Source organism: Candoia aspera, chromosome 12 (assembly GCF_035149785.1).
Source record: "Candoia aspera isolate rCanAsp1 chromosome 12, rCanAsp1.hap2, whole genome shotgun sequence".
NCBI classification, from domain to species: domain Eukaryota; kingdom Metazoa; phylum Chordata; class Lepidosauria; order Squamata; family Boidae; genus Candoia; species Candoia aspera.
The window spans coordinates 21,615,322-21,639,872 of NC_086164.1; the positions used below are offsets into that span (position 1 = coordinate 21,615,322).

At 41.7% G+C, this 24,551-nt stretch overlaps 2 protein-coding genes across 4 annotated transcripts in view; both read left to right on the forward strand.

Moving 5' to 3' along the window:
• The window catches only part of EDA2R (ectodysplasin A2 receptor), a 30,436-nt gene extending 25,406 nt beyond the window's left edge, over window positions 1-5,030 (forward strand). Inside the window, 3 exon segments of the mRNA XM_063313775.1 lie at window positions 2,454-2,516; window positions 2,519-2,599; window positions 4,696-5,030. Coding sequence (XP_063169845.1) covers window positions 2,454-2,516; window positions 2,519-2,599; window positions 4,696-5,030 — 479 coding nt within the window.
• A 7,585-nt stretch (window positions 5,031-12,615) lies between these two features.
• Window positions 12,616-22,226, forward strand: YIPF6 (Yip1 domain family member 6). Of its 3 annotated transcripts, XM_063313324.1 has the most exons (8): window positions 12,616-12,695; window positions 14,002-14,130; window positions 14,760-14,838; window positions 15,058-15,100; window positions 15,768-15,893; window positions 17,005-17,162; window positions 18,780-19,668; window positions 19,965-22,226. In XM_063313324.1, exons 1-7 carry the CDS (start codon window positions 12,648-12,650, stop codon window positions 18,893-18,895), a joined length of 699 nt encoding a protein of 232 aa, XP_063169394.1. In that variant the 5' UTR covers window positions 12,616-12,647; the 3' UTR covers window positions 18,896-19,668; window positions 19,965-22,226. The 3 variants fall into 3 exon arrangements, with proteins under 3 accessions (XP_063169394.1, XP_063169393.1, XP_063169395.1); XM_063313323.1 differs by lacking the exon at window positions 17,005-17,162; XM_063313325.1 differs by lacking the exon at window positions 15,768-15,893.
• Window positions 22,227-24,551: the final 2,325 nt, after the last annotated feature.

The following is a 24,551-nucleotide window of genomic DNA, read 5'->3' on the forward strand; positions in this document are numbered from 1 at the left end:
GATCAACCATCAACAGTAAAGGAACCAGCAATCAGAGGATTCGAAGGGAGCAATGGTGGACTGAAAACATCTCTGTGAAAGCATGACCGAAAGTACAGAACATTCTTCCAATAGCCCTCTGGCTTATTCACACGGTTCTTTGCAAACTGTAGATGGGTAGCAATGTTCTTTTACGAGAGCAGTAGCTTTTTCCTTGGAACCCTGACCACACACATTGTTGTTCAGTGCTCTACTGATGGTGGTCTCATGAACACTGACAGTCACCAATGCAAGAAAGACCTTTAGTTCCTTAGATGTTACCCTGGGGTTCTTTGTGACCTGAAGCCATCAAAAACAGATGTGAGTGTTGTTGTTTCAGAGCCAATATAGGTTAGTCAACACCCACCTCAGGTGGAACTTTGATGCAGAACTGGGAAGGGGTTGCATATTTGCTGGCTGTGAAGGGGTCTAGCCAACCATATCTCTTAGGGGTTTTCTTGTTGGCAGATTGCTAGGAAAGCCTTTGGCCCAGGAGAGATCAGAAAAGTCACACATCAGGCATTTCTATAAAAATAATTTTATTTACAGAAAGCAACACATATTTAAAAGCTTCTGCATTCTTACAGGCTCTCAGTGAGAGCTGCTTAACTCTCTACATGCCTACACAGAAGGGAAACTGAAACTAAAACAAGTCCAGGCAAGTTCTTCCCCCCAGGTGCAAAAATTAACATCCGAAAAGGAGACAATTAAATTCAACCTCTTCACCCAGCCAAAATGATTAGTTACCATAGTAACCTTAATCTGTAGTAGAAAACATTAACATTTCTGACTGGCATAAAGGGCATAAAGTCTTTGTCTTACTGCATTCCTGAATATTCTTTGATTGTCTTGTGTTATGTTATTTTTATTTGATTTATAACGCTACCTACTTCATGTCACTCTGAGCAGCTTACAATAAAATAGATAAAAACAAATAAAATAATTTATTTTAGATAAGAGATGGGCTTTATCACACTTCCAGGGGCACAGGCCTGGCCACAAAACCCAGTTTTTAGGGCCTTGTAAAAGGCCAGCAGGGTCAAGGCTAACGAATCTCAGGTGGAATGATGTTCCACAGGGCAGGCACCACAACAGAAAAGGCCTTCCTCCTGGGTCTCACCAGGTGACACTCCTTAGCTGATGGTACCTGAAGCATGCCCCTCCTGCCAGACTAGGTGGGATGGGTAGGGGAGAGACAGTCCTGTAAGTAGCCTGGTTCCAAGTCATGAAGGGCTTTAAAGGTAACTACCAGCACCTTGAATTGAACCCAGAAGCACACTGGAAGCCAGTGTAGCTGGCGGAGCAGTGGTGTCACATGTGCTGAAAACTGATACCATTAACTGCCTGCATTGCCACATTCTGCACCATCTGAAGCTTCCAAATGCTGTTCAAGGGTAGCCCCATGTAGAGCATGTTGCAGAAGTCCAGTCTGGAGGTCACAAGGGCATGAGTGACTATGAGCAGGGTCCCCCAGTCCAGGAATGGGTGCAACTGATGCACAACCCAAAAAGCTGTGAAGCTGCAGTGCACCCACCTTCTCTACAATCTTTCCTAAAAAAGAGAGGTTGGAAATTGGATGGAAATTGTCCAGGATGGTGGGTCTAGTGATGGTCTCTTGAGGAGGGGGGGGACCAATGCCTCGTTGAGAGATGGTGGGACCATTCCCTCTTTCAAAAAGGAATTACCCATCACCAGAACCCAAGTACATGTCCCATCCTGGGTGGCCTTGACCAGCCAGGAGGGACATGGATCCGATAGGTGGCCGAGCTAACAGCCCCGAGGACTCTGTCCACTTCCTCAGGCCAAACAGGATCAAACTCTTCCCAGATAACCAAGCCCAGTAGCTCCAGACTCCCCTCTCCAGACCCAGCCAGGTTTCGGTAATACACGCCAGGTCGCCCCTCTCATCCATGATGAGGACAGGCTTGTTACAGACAGACCTGGCATTCAGCAGCAACAGTTGAAAGCCCAGGGCCTTGAAGGTCTGTCACCCGGGACCTCAAGTTGAGACCAAGAGGCTAGAATGCACCACTGGAACCACACACCTGTGGCGAGTACCCAAGAATGGCCCACCCCCCTTTCCTGTCATATCTCCCTCTACCTGTCAATATACAGTATTGTATTGTATATTATGTATATGTTATGACCTGCCCCTGAACTGCCTGAGACTTTCCCCAGCCCCTCCCATCTTGGCCCATGCCCAAACTCATATCAAAGTGTATACAACATCATACAGATATATGCATTCAATTGACAGATTAAAACAGTAAGCATGTTTATAAAACATAACTAAATTATGAATAAACCCAAAAAGCTCTGCAGGACATATCTTTGAATCCAAGTCACTGTAGAGCCTTCCTGCATGCTGGAGACTTTCTTGCAAAGCTGCTACTTGTATTATTCTGCTGCTCTCTCTGTATGTTTCTTTCCTCAAGTGTTCTTGAGAAGTCACAATGTCTCTGGTCAGAGATCAACATTTCAGACATCTGCTGTGCCAACTGGTTCCTTTGCCGTGAATTGCTGTCAGATCCTTGCTCCTTAGACTTCAAGAACTTTAGCTCTTCCGACAGACCAATAGAAGGTGACTTTTCCTAGCGGTTTTCATAGCATAACCAAGGTGGAGTCTGTGTCCATGTACACTTAGAGTCTGCTTCTTACGTGCTTGGCATGTGTTCTGAACTAGAGATGTACAAAATAGCCACAATGAACCTTGAGAAAATGTTATGTGTGACTACAATGACTCATTGAGCATTTTATATAGAAGCCCTATATTCCATTCACTAAAAGAAGGTTGTCAGAAAAGACATATGCATATTCCCATGTTTGGAATTCAAACGTCAATTCCATGGGGGGTGCTTTGATCTGCAAAACAGGTTCAAAGTGGTCATTTGCACAGACTTACTAATATGTTTCCCTTTAATACACTGCACAGGTCATTGCACACATGCTAGGATGGAAGGTAAACGAAACATTTTCATACCTTGCATGCAGAATATTTTGTATTCTATGATACACCTTAATTAGGTGTAAACATAATACACCCTTTTTAAAAATGATAATTACCTTTTAAATGAGGAACAACAACAAAAAAGAGTTGATAGCTGGTGGGGAATGATGGGTCTCTCCTGGTTGCTGAGCATGTTCCAGCCTCCTTGGATCTTTGGGGATTTCCCCTCCCATTTAAGATCTGTTTCCTAACCTTCTGGATTAAATATGGCGTTCTGAAAGCCTCTTGGGTGAAATTGTGTTAGTTGTGGCACATATAGAATAAGCTTCCCTCAGTGTAATTGGTTTGTCTGGCAGGATGCTGTTTAGGTGGACTTCTGGCCTGGTGCAGCAAGGCTCTACATTTTTGTCAGAGGAAAGGGGGGCTTTCTTACTCCTATTGGGTATTGACACATCAACAATGATGGCTGTGAAATAAAAATGGAGAAGTTGATTTCAAGCTGCTTTACAAACATTTTTATTTTGCTTGCCAATGCATTTTGATCCTTTTTCCCCATAATGGTTTGTTAAAGGTATAATAAATTGTAGTGATTTTAATCAATCATTGATTTTTAATGATTAATGATTAAAATTGATTTTTAATCAATAATTTTCAATTCTTTTGTAAGCACTCGGGCTGTGCAGCACTTTAAATTTGAAGGCAAAAAGTGCTTGGAGTGTGTGGGGCAGCTGCACCATCCCAGGAAAGATGCAGTTTCTTTTGTTGTTTATTCATTTAGTCGCTTCCGACACTTCGTGACTTCATGGACCAGCCCACGCCAGAGCTTCCTGTTGGTCGTCAACACCCCCAGCTCCCCCAGGGATGGGTCTGTCACCTCTAGAATATCATCCATCCACCTTGCCCTTGGTCGGCCCCTCTTCCTTTTGCCTTTCACTCTCCCTAGCATCAGCATCTTCTCCAGGGTGTCCTGTCTTCATTATGTGGCCAAAGTATTTCAGTTTTGCCTTGAATATCATTCCCTCCAGTGAGCAGTCTGGCTTTATTTCCTGGAGGATGGACTGGTTTGATCTTCTTGCGGTCCAAGGCACTCTCAGAATTTTCCTCCAACACCACAGTTCCAAAGCATCGATCTTCCTTCTCTCAGCCTTCCTTATGGTCCAGCTCTCGCAGCCATATGTTACTAGGGGGAACACCATTGCTTTAACTATGCGGGCCTTTGTTGTCAGTGTGATGTCTCTGCTCTTCACTATTTTATCGAGATTTGTCATTGCTCTTCTCCCAAGGATTAAGTGTCTTCTGATTTCCTGACTGCAGTCAGCATCTGCAGTAATCTTCGCACCTAGAAATACAAAGTCTTTCACTGCTTCTACATTTTCTCCCTCTATTTGCCAGTTATCAAGCAAGCTGGTTGCCATAATCTTGGTTTTTTTGAGGTTTAGCTGCAAGCCAGCTTTTGCACTTTCTTCTTTCACCTTCATCATAAGGCTCCTCAGTTCCTCTTCGCTTTCAGCCATCAAATTGGTATCATCTGCACAGTTTCTTTTAGGAATTGCAAATGGGCACCTTTTTGCCTTCAAATCCAAAGTGCTGCACAGCTGTATTAAGTAAGACATTTTATGTGTCTGTCAGCAGCCTTCCTTTTCTATGAGAAAGGCAAGCAGCTGTAGGACTTTTTGTGTTCATTTGAATTGGAAAAACTGGTAATCTTAAATGGATTTTCCTGATTTTAGGCCCTGTCAATGCTGTTCAGTTTATCGCAGGAGTAGATGTTTCTGGATTTCACCTCCCCCATCCACAGCCTGATATGGATTTGTCCAAGCTGATGATAGTCACTTCCAAGACCCCACCAGCCAGGAGCCTCTTGGAGACTCAGACTCTGATTTGGAATTCTGGCTTCAGCAACTGCTCCACTGGGGGCTCTTCTGTTACTGAGTTCAGACAGGACTGCTGCAGAGATACTGATGGCCCAGCCCAGTTCTCTTCCTGTGCTAGGGAGCTGCAGCATTACTGGCCTCATACCCCAGTGGAATGCACTGAACTGGATCTGCAGACATTTTCTACCTAGGCTGGGAAGGCAACAGTGGATATGGAGATCACAGGCAATCTGAAGTTCTGCCATCTGAAGTTCTTACATGGTCTGTCTATCCAGCAGCCCAGGCTGGATTCTCTTTGGAAGCTGCTTCAGTCTTGTGTTCATCCTTCCAAAACCCAACAACTGAAAGCGGGGAGCACTCAGTAAGTTCCTCAAGCAATGATTTTGTGGAGCAACCACCACTTGGAGTATTTCCAGCTTCACTCTCTCCTTTCTTTCATACACTTCAGCTACTGCCATTCTTCCCATCAGTGTTGCAGCACTGGCAACACTGGTCTTGAGTTAAAGAGACTCACCCCTCCACATGGATTCAGTGGCATTGTCAGACTGTCTTTTCTTTAATTTCATCCAGCCACACCCCAAAACTGAAGAGGTTGGCCCATATCCACTGATCCATCCAGAAAAACTTGGTCAGATGTTAAGGTTCCAAAAGCTTGTTGACTTCCTTGCCAGTTTTGGAAGAATCTGTCCTCCTATTGTCTTCTTGGCCTAAAGCTCTGCAGAAGGTTCAGTGTTTTGATGGTTTACTCTTGATTTATGACCAATTTATTGAGACTTCAGCCCAGAATGTCCAACTCTAGAATGTTGTCTACTTATCCATTGAAACACTTGTGCCAGCCAAACACCCCAGTCCATCCTATGGTTGCTGGGAGTCAAGTGGCTTCAGTTGAGCAAGGCTCTACCTTAGAATAAAATCTTAAACTGAGAGTAAAAAAGTTTATTGACAAGTGGTGGAGAAAAAAAAATCCAAGAGACATCAGGAATCACATATCTGCTTGAGATCTTTTCCATGAAATTCACCTCCTGGATCAGCTTTGCATGAAGACTGCAGAGTCAGGGGACAAGCCTTGATCTATCTATCTCCTGGTTTCTCCTGTTTGTTACCACCTGGCTGCTTGAAGTATGTAGCTCCATCTCATGAGATATTTATCTGTACTTGAAAACCCTGGAACTTAAATGGTTTTTTTTGGTTAAAAATGTGATTTATTTTCAGGGCATGAAGGGAAGTTACAATACTCATGTGACCCCTGAAAAAGAATTTTACTGCTGCTGTGGATTTGAGGTGTTTTTACTCTGGGTATTTATATAGCTGTTTTCAAAGTAAGCCTTGATCATTCTAGGCTTTGAGGTCCTCAGCAAATATAAAACACTGTCTTTTGCATCCTTATTGGATGCATTCAGGAGAGGGCTCCGACCATGCTTATTTATTTCCCCTTTGGGCAGAACTGTAGGAGAAAAGCTACTGTATGAAATTCATCTTTTAAATCACAAAAATGGTAACAGAGGAAGGGCTTGGCAGATCAGGTCCAGTTTTTTAAGCCTGGGAGCTCCGAGTATTGTGCATCTTTAATTATGTATCATTCATTGTTCCTCGGAAGCAGGAACCTGGCCAAGGCTTGTCTCTGATGCTAGTAAGGGCAGTTCATCAGGTGTTCCTTCCTTGCTTTTGCATGATAAAAAAGACCTTCTGAAATGCCTTCCTTCTCAGATATGCCTTGGTCATCTCAGGGATGTACCTGACATTCCACAATCATGTTGTCAACTCCAGAATTCGATCCCCTATATAAATACAGGTAGTCCTCACTTAACAACCCTAATCGGGACTGGCAACTCCACTGCCAAAAGAAGCAGTTGCTAAGTGGGAAATCACGTGACCGTAACTGTGCTTTCCAGCTGGAAAGGGACAAGACTACTCAGTTTCACACCTTCGGCTTTTGTTTGTCTCCTAACCACTCCCCTGCCCTTTGGAATGCTCGAGTGCCTGCTTACCGTCTTGTGCACCTCAAAAGCAATGCGATCGTGCCAGCAGCCCAGGACTGGGAGCCGTGGGCGTGGTACACAAACAGCGTAGTCTCTTGAAATTCCTTTGTCTCCAACTCCAGTCTGCGGAGTGGGAGGAGTGATTTCTGTAAGCGATCTCTCGTTTGCCTGACCCTTTCCACTGCTGGCACAATCATACTGCATTCCATGTGTAGAAGAGCAAACAGCTTACTCTCTTGAAATCCCTTCCTCTCCAATCTCTCCGCTCTGGGGTTGGGGGGGAAGGGTCAGGCAAAGGAGAGACTGCCTACAGAAATTGCTTGCTTCTTTTCCTCCCCTCCCCTCCCCTCCCCTCGCAGAGCAGAAAGAGATTTGCAGAGAGAAAGAGATTTCAAGAGAGTACTCTTAAGTTGTTTGAGTAGTTTGCCCGTGGCTCCTAGCCCTGGGCTGCTGGCCCTGCTTTCAATGTGTAGAAAAGCAAACAGCTTACTTTCTTGCAGTCCCTTTCTCTCCAATCTCTCTGCAAGAGTGGGGGGGAGGACACAGGTCAGGCACAGGACAACACGTACTGGCTGTAATAGTGATCACGTGACTGAGGGATGCTGCAAAAGTTGTAAATGGTCATAAATGGGCCACACAGTTATTTTTGCAGGACCATCATAACTTTGAACCATCGCTAAACAAATGGTCAGTAAGTGAGGACTCCCTGTAGTTATGAAAATAACAGAGGGAAGATAAACCAAGATCGTCTGGTTGAGTCAGGTTTAATCAGGCTTCAATTTGGTCTGGACATTTTATTCCTACATTGTTCATCAGTAATTCATTAACTGAGCCTGGAGGAATACCAGTGGCCCAACACGCTGGCTTGCTAATGACTGTATCAGGAATATAAGGATACCTGGGAATATCTTGCTGGTCAAAAGTGGAAAGGCCTATTTCTGGTATAATATGCTGACAGCACTAGAATGTAATGAGTGTGGGCGGTCACTGGGTGTTGAGACAGGAAGGATCAGGGTGGGCTTTGATTTGCAATAATTGTATTGTATTGTATTCTGGGACCAAATGCATTGAAATGTGGATGGAATCTCGCAGAGACTGAAAGTTAACACAAGCCACTATCATTTGGTTCCTTTGCTAGAAGAAAGTGGGGAGCAGAAAATGACTTTTATCTTATGAAGGGAGAGGAGAATTGCATTCACACACTCTGTCAGGGAATCGGACTAAGAACCACGCTGAGCCGATATTCCAACTCTAGTTCTTTATTGTTCCTACCATAAAACAGAATCTTTCCACACTGATCTACGGGTAAATGTGATGGCTCTAAGTGATGGCTCTAAGGCGGAGTTACCTTGAATCTCTTAACTTTCCCACCAGAGGAATCTAGACTGTGCAATCTTTTATCAGCCTGGAATGTGCCCCCTCCCTCTTGGGAAGGAGCAGCAGCTCTGGACTCCATCACAGACAGGGATGTTTGCAATGTGTGAATTCAAAAACTGGATTTGGGCATAGGAAAGTCAAGTTGTAGAGGGACAGCTGACCCATTCTTTTCTGTTGCAGGTCCAACCTCAGTATTGTTGTCCTGCTGTCTTGAAAAATAACTATGCTGAAAAGAGCCAAGCTACCCTGAAAGTGGGACCCAAATAAAAGATGTGATTTTAGCATCCTTCTCCTGCCAGTCCTGATTTTCCAAGTACAGGCCAGAGGCCATGTCCTGGAAATCTTAGCAGCTGTCCCTGCCTTTTGAAATTTACCTTCTTCTTGATCTTTTTCTGCTATCCTGAAGTTCAAGCAAAATGTTTTTACCTATGAATGTATCTGCTCCTCTCTCCACAGGATTTCTTCTTCAGGAAGGGGAGTTAAAATAAACAGGATAGTTCACTGCCCTCCTCATTCTCCTGTAGTACTACCAGAAGTTCCAGAGCAATGCTTTTCTTTGCAGTTTGACATACTACCTTATTACATGACATTTGGGGAGTTCACCTTTTTCCCCTTTGCAGATCTGATCCAAGAAACTGCATATGGATAGGAGCATTGGCTCTGTGCCTGGAGATGTCTGAAAAGGCTGAGCTTCTGCCCATCAGCTGTTTGAGATGCAGAGAGCAACAGCAGAGGCCAATGCACAACCCATCTGTGTGTGCGCCTGCGGGCACATTTTGAAGTGCTTTGCTACATTAATCCTGGATCTTGCCTCAAGCTGAAGAAGTACGTGGGACTCATTTGATTTGTCTCCTTATTGTCAAAATCACCTGCCTCTTCTGTTTCACCCATTCTTTTGAGGATGTTCTTTTTCCTTCAATTACTTCCTCTGGTTTAATATTTCAAGATACTTGAGCAACTTTTGAGGGTTGCTGAGGGTTGACTTCAACTGCCACATGGATTTGTTCTGTTGAATGCAATTTTACTCTATAATTAATGTTTCAGAGAGTCTCTGAATATAGAGTCTCTGGTATAGACTTTTTCTAATACTGTATAACTTCAGTATGGAGCTGTCTTTTTTTATCATCTCATTTAATAGATTGAAATGACTTTGGATTAGTTAAATTGTAGGTGCTGCTTCTTACATCATCAATGCCAAGCTTGCCTGAAATGTAGACAGAATTAATGAATTGGTTGACTGTTATTATAGCAGTGTAGATTATATGAGGCTGCAGCTGGTCACTAAAAAATCAGGCTACTCTGCAGCCATTAAAGCGATGCATCACTTTGTTGAAATTGAGCTATATTTGCATTGCTGAAATCTTGGTAGACACAAATATAACCCCATCGTTTCAGGGATTCTTATAGTAACTCACTTCACTGATCTTACATGATGTACAAATTATTTTCAATGATTATTCAGTAGGAATTTTTCTTGGAAAGTTGTGATTATTTTGTGGATAATGTCATTCTGTCGGCCAATACAAGTTTTAGATAAGTCCTCTATTTTAATTAGAAACTCTATTAATTATCCCTAATCATTAAATTAATAATCCTTAATGATTCACAGTAGCATCTTAAGTTGTATCTCATCTTAATAATAGGAGCCATATCATATGTTGATTATATGCTAATCCAGGGGAGAGGCTATTCGTTTTAGGGGTCACTAGATCTCCCCTCAAGGCATTATGTAGTCACTTAGTAGGTCAATTTATATAAGATCAGGGTGCAAAGTGGGCTCCTTTAGGAGCAGACTATCTTCCCACATTGTTAGTCCTGGTGTAAAATAATTGCTCCCAACTATGCAGGGTAACTCTCTGCAGGTCAAGGAGACTGATGCAGGGAAGGTGCCATCAGTTACCACTTGAAGTCTCTGAATTGTACAATGATTCCCCTGCCTTAAGATGTTTGTTGAACAAAGAACAAAGATCAGAGCTGGGTTTCAAATGCTAGATCAATGCTACACAAGCCTAATGAACTGAAATGAATCATTCAGACCTACATGCAAAAGGAATCTTTTTGCTGCTCTGTTACCACCAGTCCTTGGGTTTCTACTTGGCATCCTGTGTGCTGTAATGTAAATCATGAACATCTTACCTGCCAGCTGCCCTGTCTGAATAATGTGAAAGACAAGAACTACATTTCAACATCTCTTCCTGTAGTTTATTTTTTATTGTATGTAAATGACTAGTGGTCATAAATACATACTCCATAAGAAATTAACTTTTTGTTTAAGCAATGAGAAGGTACTGTTCTGCAGCTGTATAGTGGAAGAAACACTTTGCTGAAATCTGTTTCCTGGTTTCACAGAATCTCCTTCTGTAAAGAGGTCTTTGTTTTTCTACCTCGTTCTCAATGATCCAGAATTTCTTTACTATTTCTTTTGGAGGTATTTGAGATTGTCATCCCTGCCCAACTTCTTTCACCAGAACCTCCCCCACCCACTAAGTGAACTTTTGGGGAGCTGGAGGCGGCTGATAATAGGGGAAGGCCAGCTACTGGCATCACTTTGCACCTCAGGTAAGAATTTTGTATAGAGGATTTCCTCTGGCATTTCTCCTTCTCCTTTCAGAACACTCTTGAAAACAATTTCTTTGGCATGAAACTGATTGACAAGAGTTGAAAACATGCAGATGACATGTGAAACAGTTCTCTTTTGTGGAAATGTCTTCTCAGTTGTTACCCCAGCTTCAACCAATGGCTGATTCTCAAATACAGCTCATGAAACTAGTATGACTTCAGTCAGTAGGTGTCAATTTTCTGTTTTGGTTTCCTTTTGAATGCCATCACTTGGTTGTATCTTCAACCAAGATTTGTTTTCATATGCTATGAAAAAGTAGTGTATTATTTGAGACTAAATTCCATTCATATTTCCAGAGTGGCATTATGTGACAGCTATAACCTTCATGTGTTATGAGCAAAATCTTGGTAACTTTTGTGTGCTAGAAACAAAGACTGTGAAATATTAAATACCCAACAGTCAACTAGAAGTAACTAATTTTCAGAAATCTTAAAAGCAAAGTAGCTTCTAACAATTTATCTTTGTTCCACAATTCTGTTGTTCATATTGTTGATTCTGAAAGTTTGCAATTCATGCATAAGGGTGATAAAAGGGAGTGGACTCAATATTACTGATTTCAGTGAAACGGAAGTGCATTTCTTGTCACTTCCCTGATGTGCGTTTAAGAACAATGTATTCTTTTTAATCCTCAACATGGTTTTGCCAACATTATAAGCTCTCCTATAATTCTTGTTCTCCATAACACAAAATAAAATATTAATAGTTGATTTATAGGCTTGAAATAAATGGATCTTTGAAAATTCAGTTGTAGCACAGCATGGAAACTTTTGTAAGATCTTTGCTTTTCCCAGTCAACAGCACTGGAGAACTGAAGGCACACAAAGGATACTTCAGCTCAGGTTTATAAAGGTTCATTTATTTTCAATGAACACTCAGCAATTGATACTCTTTACAGGGTGGAAATAGAAGCATTGAGATTTGTTCTTAGCTTAGTTTTAATTTTTAATAAACTTCAACTGATGGGAACTTTTATTATTTTTAAAAGGAAGTTATTTCCAAAACACACAAAAAAGTAGGAATGTCTTTTGGAAACTCAAACAGTTTGTGCTGTTGCCTTAGTGCTTCTTTGCTCTTACTTTGGAGGAAAATATCTCATGCGTTTTTGGTATGTGAAACTCTACACTTCTTTCCTGTAATTTCAAATGCAACTATTTTAATAACCATAATACTTTATTTTGAATGGAAAAACTGTCCATGCTGAATATTTTATACTTGCCATGAGAAGAAACAAAAGTATGTCTTCTGTGGAACTCATTACCTGCGGCGTCTCGACGTTACGTAAAAGTACCTAACAGGCGGAGGGAGGTAATTTCTAAGCCTCGTCCGCGGCCGTGAAGAGAATCGAGAACAATCGGGTCGTCCCGGGAGCGGCCGCCCGACTCGCAGCCTGGGGCTCTGGGCCGCTCCTCCCTCCGGGGTGCTTTTCGGGGCCGGCGGGGCAGCGCGGGAGGCCGGGGAAGCGGCGCTGAAACGCTCGGAGGCGCGGCGGGAAGGAGCGAGTCTCCCGAAGCTCCCCGGATTCCTCTCCAGGCTGGCCTCGCGGGGCCCTTTCCTCTCGCCCGAAGAGCCCGAGCGCGGCCGGGACGCGAAGGCCCCCGCGAAAAAAGCGCCGAGGTTCTCCGGGACGCCAAAGGCGCCCGCAGGCACGTCATGACGCCCGGGGCCCCGCCCCGAAAGCCTTGCGTGACGCCCCGCCCCCTGGACCTCCTCGCGGCCTCGGTTTGGCGGCAGCGAGAATGCGCCAGCCCTGCCCCGGGGCGGGATCCTCGGCGGACAACGTCATCTCGCCGCCGTCGCGCGGCGATGACGCCATCTCCACGTCGCCGGTCAAGATGGCGGCGGCGGCGGCGGCGGCGGGCAGCGGAGCCACGAAGCCGCTGGTAGGAGCGGTGGGGGGAGGGGCGGCGGCGGTCGCGGCCCTGCAGGCCGTCCCGAGGGCGAGCCGGGGCTCCGCGTTGCCCGGGACCCGCCTCCGGCCGACGAGAAACAGAGCGGCGGCGATGCAGAGGCCGGGCGGAGATCCGGGCCTGCGGCTCCTTCGCTGCCAGTCAGTGCCCGCCGCGCGGCTCCGTCCAAGCAGGAGAAGGTGTCCTCTGCTCATAGAAGAGCCTCCGGGCGTGCAGCTCCGCTTTTGATACCGCTCTTCTTGGGCTTGAAGCGACTAGTTTAGCCTGTGGGAGGTTGAGGCGCCAGTCTCCTCTTTCTCTTAGAGGCTTGTCTTTTTTCCCTTACGAGGTTTTATTATATTTCAAGTTTTGTTTTGAATACTGTAGTGTTGAAACGGTAGTTTTCTTATATCTTTGGAAATCAGTTGGAGAACAGCCCAGTGCACCTACCTTCCTAAATAGGAAGTTAAGATTCAACATATTAATCTTTAATTCTGAGAGAATTCGGTCATCTCCCCTGTATCCTACAATTATTTTGCTGAAGGTTCTGGTTAGACTGGTCCAGCAGTGTTAATTGTGCGAACATAAAAGAAGAATATACCACAATTACACGTTGAAAGAACATTGCTTGCAAAGTTACACACTCTTTGCTGTTCTCCAACACATTTCCAAAGGCGGAAGTTAATCAGTTCTTCAGTAGTATGGTTTTCAAAATAGGATTAAAGAAGTACAACAAAAATGATTGCTTAGACCTATGGACTTATAGTTAGTAGTAGAACTAAATTCAGCCCCTGCATAACAAAATCCAATAATCTCTAACTATTTTGTCGCAGCTATGTATCTAGTCCCACTGCCCTTATATGAAGGGTGAATATTAATAGGGAGTCTGCTTAAGCATGTTTGGCATAGGCATATTCCTCTCTCTGATATGTGGGAGAGAGTGAATATCTGAATTGGGCTATGAAAGTAGGTTATGGTTAGGTTAGAAATAACCTATTTATGGAAAACCATTGAGAAATCAAAGCATTCTGATCCCAGAATGGCTTCCAACCTTACCATCAGGATTCAGACTTTAAAACAGATCCATTCCAACTGTAAAATGAAGGTTACTTCACAACACTTCGTGGTCGGGACATTTAAACCTCAAAATGTTCTGCATCTCTCTGGTTATATTTCCAGTTGTCTGGGGCTGATCAGGTACAAAATATTCTGAAGTGCAAACACTCCTGCTGTACTCCTGCTGTAATTGATTTGTAGATATAGTTGAGAATAGTGCTTTATTTAAACCTTGTGTTAACAGTTTGCAGGCCTTGCAGATGTGTCAATATCAGAAGATATCCCTGTAGAAGGAGAAATTACTGTTCCTGTGGGGCCTAATTCCCCAGATGAAGACTACTCCACATTGGATGAACCAGTTAAGGAGACAGTTGTAAGTGTCTTGGTGAGGGGAAGAGGTAAACTTATCAGATTTCTCTTAGTGGTCTAGGCAAGAAACTGCAAAATAGACATCCAAGGATGACAACATCTGGTGATGTTTGATAAATCAATTTATTGTGGCAATGTTAATGAAGCCATTACAAAAGAATTTCACCTGCTATGTATCAAATCTAAGCCCTGGTTACAGTGAAAACAGAGTTCATTTTTGTACCTGTTTCTGCTACCTGCATTAATTTGCTCTCTCATAAGCAATATTTATGTAATAAATTTTTCTCTGGAAGTTTCCAGATAGGCTTGGGATTTCTTGGAATATTGTATTGAGTTTGGAGATGTATTCCATTATTGTTAATTACAACATTTTAGAAGTAATTTCTTTGAGGTATCAGCCCTAGTTTTAATGAGTCACTTTGTTAGCAAAATTGTATAAGAAGCTGGGTAGCGAAATCCCTCTTTGATCAAAACTAGAATCTGTACATTTGAAATAATTTTTTCCTAGCACTAAGAGCAAGAAAAGAGAAATTCATCACGTTCAGTCATTTCAATTAGCATAACTGCTACTGACTGATGTAAGTGTACCTAATCTTAATTTGCTTTTGACTGAACATTCATTGAATTTTTCAGATGCGAGATTTAAAGGCAGTTGGAAAGAAATTTGTCCATGTCATGTATCCCAAAAAGAGCAGCACCCTCCTCAGAGACTGTAGGTACCAGAGTCTGAATGTTGCAGAAGTAATGTTGAAAACCTTTAACACTAAATTCTTTGAACGCATACTCAAGAGAGAGTATAACGCAAGAGGGAGGGAGAACTTTGAAATAACTTTTGGAGTTTTAAATTAAACTTCCTTGTAACTGGGGAAAGAAGGCCTTCTGCTGTTGCATTCCATTGTAGAAGTCATCTGTATGATTTGTTTCTTTGCAGGGGATTTATGGGGTCCATTAATCCTGTGTGTTTTACTTGCTCTGTAAGTACTTATATTATTTCCCCTCCCCCCACCTTAATGCTCTAAAATGATGTTGTTCACTGGCAAAACTATAAATGCAGTGTAGCAGTTCTACCTATTACAAATTTTAAGGGAGCGCTATTACAAGAACAATATGCATAGGCCTGGTTTAATAAATGTGCATATGAGCATTCAGATCTCTGCAATAGATAAGAAAGAGCCTGCACTTCACTCTTCCTGTGCATAACTTATTAATTACAGATCTTTACTACCTGCCTTTCCAGATAACCACCTTACCCAAACAAGTTTTAGGATCCTTACCATGCTAATGGCCTTAGGCCAGGGGATGGGGCAGTCAAGCGGAGCAGGTTTGTGCCACAGTTTTTATTTAATACTGCTGCCCGCTATTTCCTGTCTGAGAATGGTACTCAGACCATCATAAACAGTGGCACAATAGTAAATAAAATAAAAATTATTTCCTTCAAAAGGTTCTAATGTTGTCCATACAGATCACTAAAACATTATTCTGTTCTTAGGTGTCTAGATTCTTACATCAGTCTAGCTGCAGTGGGTTGTCGCAATCCCAGCCTACAGGCACAGACACATTTTGAAAGAGGAAAGAGAAACCCTCATAAATAAAACAGAAGAGGTGTCTGCTGCTTTGTCATAATCAGTTTCTCTTCTCCAGAATGCTTCAGGGAGGAGCAGCAGATAGTACAGAAGACAGAGGGCCTCAGTTTGCAGAAGTGTTCGTTATCATCTGGTTTGGAGCAGTTGTCATAACACTAAATTCCAAGCTACTGGGAGGAACCATGTAAGAGACCAGTACAGCCACCTTTTGGGATGGGGAAAGAGTTTGGCTTCCTTGGTGATTCCCCAGATGTTCTGCTGCTTTTATTCAGGGGCAGACAACTTTTGGGCCAGGACCACAATTTTTGCCTTGGGGAGCGGTAATGGCATAACTGACTGGGGCAAAGATGAAATTTCTGGTCTTGGGAGGTAGACTGTTTTTATTTAGAATTGGCGTGTTAGCCCTACTGAAGGCTTAAAGTACCTATTTGGAGCTTATTCAAAGCAAATGACACCGCTATTATGTAAAAGAGCAACAATAAATCAGGAGCAGGGGCTCTGGTGGCCGAAAAGATGCAGCTGGGGTATGCGTGTGGCCCAAGGAGCCCAGCCCTTTTAACCAGATTGCAGAGTGCTTTTAAACAGCCTAGAATTGCTGGGAGTTGGGCAGCATATAATTGTTATCAGTTATTATTAAATCAGTGTAACATTTTATTCCTGACAGCAAAGGCTGATAACAAATGTAGTCCCTTGATACAAGGAAGCCACCTTTGTGGGGAAGATACGTTATTACTTGAAAATTGTCTTAATTTTAAAAAATGTTATCTTATTACTAGCTTGCTCATCAAGCTAAAACAACTGGCTTTGTGAAGCTTTCCAAAATCTTTTAGAATAAGCATGACAGGCAAGCGGATGGCAGATCGGTTCTTATAAGCCATTTTGTCTGGCCCTAGTTCTCAACCTCTTTAGCTAACAGCTTCTGGATAATTAATTCAGTTTTAAGAAATAGTGGCTGTCTGTAGTTCAGTTTGACAGCTCCCATTTCAGTGGTGTTTGCAGTGTCCAAGATACTCAGTTGCACGTACTTTTACTTTGGAATTAACAATCCTATCCTTTAGTAATCAGAATTCCAGACTTTAATGCTAGATGGTATCTTTCTTACGAAGTGTAATTGTATGTAGGGGATCGCTTGCAGAGAAAATATATTTACCTCTGGACAACTAAGTGGCTTCCTAAGAATCCTGGGATTGCCTAGACCTATTCCAGACCAAATACCATACAACACCATCTTTTCTTTTCTCTCTCCTATCTCTGCACATTATCATTTACCAAGATATCTCTATTTTTCTATCCAGATCTTTCTTTCAGAGCCTTTGTGTCCTGGGCTATTGTATTCTGCCACTGACCGTGGCTCTTTTGGTCTGCAGGCTTGTACTGATAGCAAACAGTGGGACTGCTGGCTTCATTGTGCGCCTTTTAGTCGTAGTAGCTATGTTTGGCTGGTCAACTCTAGGTAAGTTGGAAATGGAGAGCAGCAAGAACTCTACATGGAAGTGAACATCACTAGGTCCTCCCTGAGTTCATCTGTGTGCCATATTCCCAGCACCTTTGTTGATCAGAATTTTGTAGTTTATGTTGTAAGATCTTTAGTGTAAATTTTGTTTTAAAAACAGGAGTAGCAGAAAATGAGTTCACTAACACTATAGTACGTTCTTTGTACAGGGAGAGCCGTGTTAGTTTATGGTAGCTAAAAATTGGAAAAAATCCGGTAGCACCTTTCCTGACTAACAGATGTTATAATTAAAAGGCATAAACTTAATGGGAGCTACAACTCACTTCACCAAATGCATGGAGTGGATGAACTGACTAGGATTTACATTGGGGTGAAGCAGGGGGTAGGGGAAGGAGGGGAAGAAGGTTGGTTATGCAGATTACAGACAAACAGGCAGAAAATAATCAAAGAACCACAAGGAGGAAACCACCACCCCCCAAAAAAAATTGGCAGAGCAAGCTGCTATATATATTCAGGCAGAAAATCCCACACTTATTCATACTGATGGTGTTACTTAGTTGGGTAATGAAATGTCTGCAAGGAGACAGCCAAGCTCAGAGAACACCAGGAACTCCAGGGGAAGCTTTGCACAAAAGAATTAATGGACATAAGTTTGGCATCAGGACTCAAAACAAGGACAAAGTAATGTGAGAGCATTTCTGCCTCTCAAGATGCTCTTGCAGATCTCAAAGCATCCATTTTGGGAAAGAAAGACTTAAACAACATGATTGAGCAAGAGGTGAGGATATATCAAAGGGTTTTGGAAGCTTTCCTTAGTTCTTAAATTTTTGAAGGAAGCAAAGATACTTATTTTACATAATCCTACCATTGCTCCATGAGCTCAGGGTGGTTTCTACAGGAATCTCATTTTATTCCTACAGCCACCCTGTGAGGTAGGCTGGGCTGAGAGAGGGACTGGCCTAAGGACACCCTTCCAGTTTTCTAAGGCTGAAGGGGGACTTGAACCTGGATCTCCCCAGTACTAGTCCACTTTTAATCACTGCATCACACTGGTTTTCAAAATTAATTAAAATTACACAAGAATTAATATTCCATTGAAAGCTGCACAGCTACCCAGCTTCATTATTTACAGCCTTTTTATTTGGCTTTTGTGATGATAATTGTTTCCCAAAGTGGCTGATGCCATTTCCAAGAGGGAGACAGGCTTAGATTTTGAGAAGATAGGAATGCTAGTGGTGAGTGATAAACTGGTGTGTCTGTACTTCATACGGGCTGATCTTCCCTTCCTGGAGCTTCAGCTTGAGACCAGTCTTCAGTCCTCACTCATGTGGCCAGTGGATGTGCTGCCTTTCTGCTTGCCACTCCGAGGCCGACTCTGGGCAAGGGGAGCACAGCAAGCTCCTTAAAGTGCGGGTCTCTCCTTGGCAAGCTACGCTTCGCAAGAAGCAAGCATTACAACTTTGTACTCTTCCTTGATCTACCTAGTGAGAGAAGAGACGAGGGCTGCCAAAGAGAAATGTTTCGGGTGGGTATGGATGTGAGGCTGGTTTTATCTGATGTTTTATATTCATGGTGCCTGTTTTTCCAACATACATTCTGTTGTTTTTGTTTTCCCAGCATCTACAGCCTTCTTGGCAGACAGCCAACCCCCAAACCGCAAAGCTCTTGTTGTCTATCCCATTTTCCTTTTCTATTTTGTTATCAGCTGGATGATCCTCACCTTTACGCCATAGTGAATATGCTCTCAGCAAAGACCTCAAAACTGGATGAAGATGTTTTGGGTTGCCTTTCTGTGAAAGCCTCTCTGGTTGACTTGCCACCTATTTGTCTGTTTCTGCCTGTGTTTATGATGAATGTGGTGAAAAGGCTGGCAGGTTCCTTGGCCAAAACCACAAAAGGCCTCAAACTGTTCTTACTATGTTTCTTTGAAGAGCACTACGAATGTCTCCCTGCTGAGTTTTGTTTTCTACTGATTTTGTTGTAAGCATCCAGCAAGGAGAATGGCTGAATATAGTCATACCTTGGGCCATCAAGATTGCTAACAAAAGAAAATATTGGCTAGCTGGAGTTAACCAATTTATCAGAACTCCACAGTTCTTTATGAGAATGCTGGCTTACATGTTTCCAAACATTTGCTTACTTGGGATAAGAAATGCTATCTGATTTGATTTATTGTCCAAAAACTAAAAGGAGAAATCTGCAAAAAAGAGGCATTGTCTTTTTTAGTTTTTTCATCCTCTTTCAGTTGTTCAAATTAATGCAGTTCTTTCATTCCCAGTGGATTGCTTCAAAAGAGCTTGTGGAAGAAGGCAAGAATGGCCCTTGATCACCTGCAAGGTGTTAATCCAGGAGAAAAAATAATTTGCACCAAACTAGTCAGCTGTTAAGTATAGAGTCAGTTCAGGTGAAATGCAGAGTGACTTAAAGGTGAGCTTTGGCACAGGACATCCTGATTCTGAAGATGTGCAACACAAAGTTCAAATTCTTACCCTCTGAGTGGAACCTTGTCATATAAAAGGATTTCAGCTGCTTAAGATTGGCATCCAGCAAGTCTTTGGGGGGGGGGTGTCTTTCTAAGAAAAACTTTTGCTGTCCTCTGTCCTTGGGATTTGCTTGTGAAAAGGACAGTGGGCCTTCTCTGTGAGTTCTGTTTGTTGTTAATTATAAAATTAGGAAAATATTTATGTAGCAAGGTATGATATAAGCTGCGTTTTCTGAGTTCTGTGCATTCACATCCATTGTGAAGGCTTTGGAAGAAGCTGGTTCTCAAAATGAAGTTCTTTATTGTCTAGGTAGATGCAGCCAGTAGCTGAATGTTTAGTGATACATAGTTTAATTCATACAGTGTAATACCTTATTTTGTAGAATTACATTACCTATTAATTTTATTTTGTTGCATACCTGCTGGGGTCTTATTTTTAAAGAGTAAAAACTGTTCTATATAGGTTGCTTCTTTGTATTTCTCACTGCTAGTATCTACAGTTTTTTCTTTACTATGACTTTTACAGATCCTTTTTTATTTTCTCTTCTAGAATCCCAGCTGTTTTTATTTCTCTCCATTAAAAAGGCTAAGAGAAATTGCTTTGTTCTCCTTGCTCTGTTTGCCATCAAATGTAGAAAAGAGCAAGTTGATGTGGAACATTATTTATATGCAGAATGTAAATACACTGGGTTAAGATTTGTGTGGGAACTTAAAAGAACCTCTTTAAGATAATTTCTATTTATAGCAACCTGAACTTAAATAATTTCCTCTGCCTAAGGAAAGTTCTTTTTAAAATACTTGCTGTGTTTTCTAGAGGAATTTAAGAAAGAAATCCATAAAGATCCTTTAAAATTAATCTGCCCTGTGAAATTTTACTTCATATATCATCCTAATTAGGTACAAATGTCAACTTTGCCCTTCTCACCTTGTCTTGACCTGTATTCATTGTCACTTCCAGTTTTATTCCTGGAAATAAAACTGTACGTGATAATTTTCTTTTCAACCCAACTTACTCAGTTACCATGTACAGTATGTGTATATACGTGGTGATTGAATAAGTTTGGTTCAAAAGAACATCTCTTATTGGTCAGAAGCAGAGGTAATGATACTGCTGTCTTTTGACAACAGCAGCTTAGGCCAAATTGGTTGCTTGAAAATGTCCCCACTCTATTCCTCAATATTAGGACAGCTGGTTTTAGAACGGGAAGAATGGTGTCAGTTTTCTGACTTCAGTCTTAGCATCAAGGAGTTGCATAGCAGAAGAATCTTGTTCTGTAGGCTCTGGATAAGAAATTTGTTTATAGGTGATAGTCCCATCCCTTTTGATACATGATATTGCCTTTTGTAAGTCAAGTAATGAGGTGTAATTTTTATGTGCTTATTACACCAGTTGTAATTTTTTAAAAAAATTTCCTAATGTTTCACTAAGAAATTTGAGATGTGATATTAGCTAGTGCTTATTCCCAATGTGTTTCAGTTTCTGTAATGAGACTTAAGAGCTTCTTATTTACTTTATGCTGGTTAGATAGTAATCTGTCCTTTCTCCACTAATACAAATGCTTTTTTACAAATAGGAAATTCTCTGCTCTGGTGACTGACCTTGTAATAAGTTTTTTTTCCACTAATATCAGTGGAAATTAGAAAAAGAACAGGTAACGTTGTGCTCTTTTTTACTGTGACCAACAGAAAACTTGACTGGAAGGTGTTAGTAAAATGACTTGACACCATTCTAGAGTGAAGCACCTGCAGCTGCTCTATGTTCCTTTCCCCATTCCTAGGAGAGCGGCAGCCATGTGGTGGTGATGCAGAGAGAGGTGGAAGTCAAGAACTCTTTCCCTTGTGTGTATCCTTGTATATGAGAAAATTTATTCAGCTGAAGTCCCATAAACACAGGATATATATGATATAATTACTGAAATTTATAAGACCCCTCAACTCTGATGACTCAGGGCACTGTAAAGTAAAAACAATCATACAGTACAATTTTAAAAAGTTACAGAATGCTAGTTGATCGGTTTGGAAGTGATTACTGTGGAAAGAAAAATAAAGTTTGGGAGTTCTGTACATTTTACTGATGTTCTTACCCAAAAGTAGCACAATCTATTGTGTCTACAAATTTCTATTCCATCATGTGCTGCAGACAAAACAGGTTGGCTGATAAGATTAATATTGGTTTTGTACACAATATAATAGCTAGTGTTTGTGTTGAGTTGGGGAATAACACATGTAAATTATTTAATTGTAGAGTTTTACAAATTAAAACACTGAAAGGGAAATATGGTACAGATCTGTATTATGTAGCTCACAAAGTCAGCTGCCACTTCCAGTCTTTAAAATAACAAGTTTTAAAATTTTATACAAGTATCTAAAATTAGGGTGTGAGTTGCACCTTTTACTGACTTACAGCTTGGAATTAAAAAGTTACTGGCATTTGCAGACTACTTTTTAAGTAAAATAATCTCTACAGATAGAAATACATTTCTAATACATTTTGAAATTGCAGAACGCTCTATTTTAGCGGGGAGATGCAAGGACAGATTTTGGCTGGAATAGACATATATTTAATACATTTTCAAACCTAAGCTGCTTTCATCACCTTAATATAAAATGCATCATTTTATAGATTTATATATAATATTATACTAGAGGAATATTTATATAGTGTAAGAATAACTTACTTTTTTTTAACTAGGCTATAAGCATGCATATATTGTAAAAATGCTTTGAAAGCCCTTCGCATAAGCTGCATAGTAAAATATTTCAGGTGTTTATCTGAAATCATTAAGTATGAAACTAAGGCTTAATGCCAAGTTTTACAAGTCCATGCTAAACCTCCATTGGGTATAGAGACAAACTGAGATTGCACATGGTATAATATGGCCCTTGGAAAGTAATTCCAAGGCATTAGATTGCCCTATCTTGGCTTAAAAAGTGTTAATTTGTCAGTTTTTTTTAATACATGCTGTGAAATGAGTTTTGATTTATTTGCATGCTGTTAATAAAAGTATGTCTTTTTTTTTAAGGCAGGATCTTTTAATTACATTACCAAGTGGCCAGTCTTGATTAATGGAAGCATGGAACTAGATTCCAGATGAAAACAAATTTCTGGAACATATAAATTGTCAAACAGTGAGACTGTAGTTTTGCTTTGCCAATTGGATTAGCCTTGGCTGTCGAGAGAGAACAAACTATCCCCAACACTTCCCCAACCCAGAGAAACATGACTATGTAGTTTTTCATTGGGGTTGTTCTGGATTATAATGCCTTTGATTTATGTGATGATGTACTTCTTCCATAATGCATAAACCAGCCCTGTTATGTGTTGAGGCCTTCCCCCACATAGTTGTGTGTGTGTGTAACATTTTAATTGGTCTTCCATTAATTACCCAATTTGGAGACGTACAGAGTAAATTAAAACAATTCACAATAAACCATTTTAGAATTAAAATCTAAAAGTATTAAATATTTGTTTGTGTGCAAGCGCATATATGTATTTGCATATAACCTTAACACGTAAGAAGTGATGTGTGGTCAGATCATGATCCTTAGAAAATAAGTAGAGGAAGATGACCAGGGGGATGGAGTGCTGGAATAATCGATTACATTAAATATCACTACCTGGAGTTGCCCTCAGGAGTCCCCTGCACTAACTGTCAGCAGATAAAAAGCTTTAGCTACCCCGTCCCTCCTTTCTCAGATGCCTCTGTCCTTCTCTCATCACTTCCTGAGGTAGGACTGCTGGAATTTTAATAAGCAGCGAGAGAAGCCTCCACAGTATTGATTTACCTGAGAGTTTGGATGAATCAGTATAACTTTTAGTGCCAAGTTCTTGGAATGAAACAGGAAAGGGGCCAAGCGGGGCAAGGGAAAGCACTTTACCCAGAGAGAAAAAAGGACATTGAAGCACTGGCTCTTTGAGGAATGTGTTATTAAGTTTTCTACCATGCTCAGGGCAAAAGCACTGCATGATGGGTGATATTTAGGATTGCAGAGTTCCTTTTCCCAGTTGATGGACCTTCCAGAGCAGTGAAGAATAGAATAGAACCCCAAACCACCAGAAGAGGCTGCTCAGGCAAGGTATTCACCCTGATGCAATGGAAGAACAGCAAGGTTTGAGAGGAGAAGGAAATGATTAGTCTCTCCATCTGTTGGCTGCAGCTATAACTGGTGGTTGATGCAGAGAGCTCTTGGGGGCAAATGATTTATTTAATTTTTATCCCGCCTTTTATTTTTTTATAAACTCAAGGCAGCAAACATACCTAATACTCCCTCCTCCTCCTATTTTCCTCACAACAACCACCCTGTGATGTGGGTTGGGCTGAGAGGGAGGGACTGGCCCAAGGTCACCCAGCCGGCTTTCATGCCTAAGGCGGGACTAGAACTCACGGCCTCCTGCTTTCTAGCCCAGCACCTTAACCACTAGACCAAACTGGCTCTATTCCTCCTCTCCCCGTTCCCCCCCCCCCCGACTATTACATTTGATGTAGCAGAGTCTCCTATTCCAGCTATAGCTATAAGTGGACCAAAAGAATGAATCACCTCTTCAGGTAGCATTTAAAACATCAAAAATCTATATAAAGACAATCTGACTGTAGTAACTGCAGAAGTCCTCTATACAAAACCACAGAACGGGTTTCCACATTTTCCTCCGCTTTATTTGGCTGGTGAATTGCACTGAGATCACTTGCAGGCTTCAAAGAGTTTGGCTATCAGAAGTCCCCTTCTTTGAAAGAGGAAGAAAAAGCACCACAAAGATTTAGCTTCCAATACCGAGCCCTTTTGGAAGAGGCCTGTTCTCCAGTCCCAGCCTGAGCTGATGTCCCTGGGAACCTTCCCCATCTGGGAGAGCCCAGGGTCCATCCTTGGCCGTTAAGGCAGGCCTGCCACTGTTTCTCACATTCTTGGAA

Excerpts from the sequence above, each read along its gene's own strand:
- YIPF6 (XM_063313323.1), top strand. The coding sequence starts at position 12,648 with ATGGCGGCGGCGGCGGCGGCGGCGGGCAGCGGAGCCACGAAGCCGCTG. Across the intron at positions 14,131-14,759 it reads AACCAGTTAAGGAGACAGTT|ATGCGAGATTTAAAGGCAGT; the intron begins GTAAGTGTCTTG and ends TGAATTTTTCAG. Across the intron at positions 15,894-18,779 it reads AAGCTACTGGGAGGAACCAT|CATCTACAGCCTTCTTGGCA; the intron begins GTAAGAGACCAG and ends TTGTTTTCCCAG.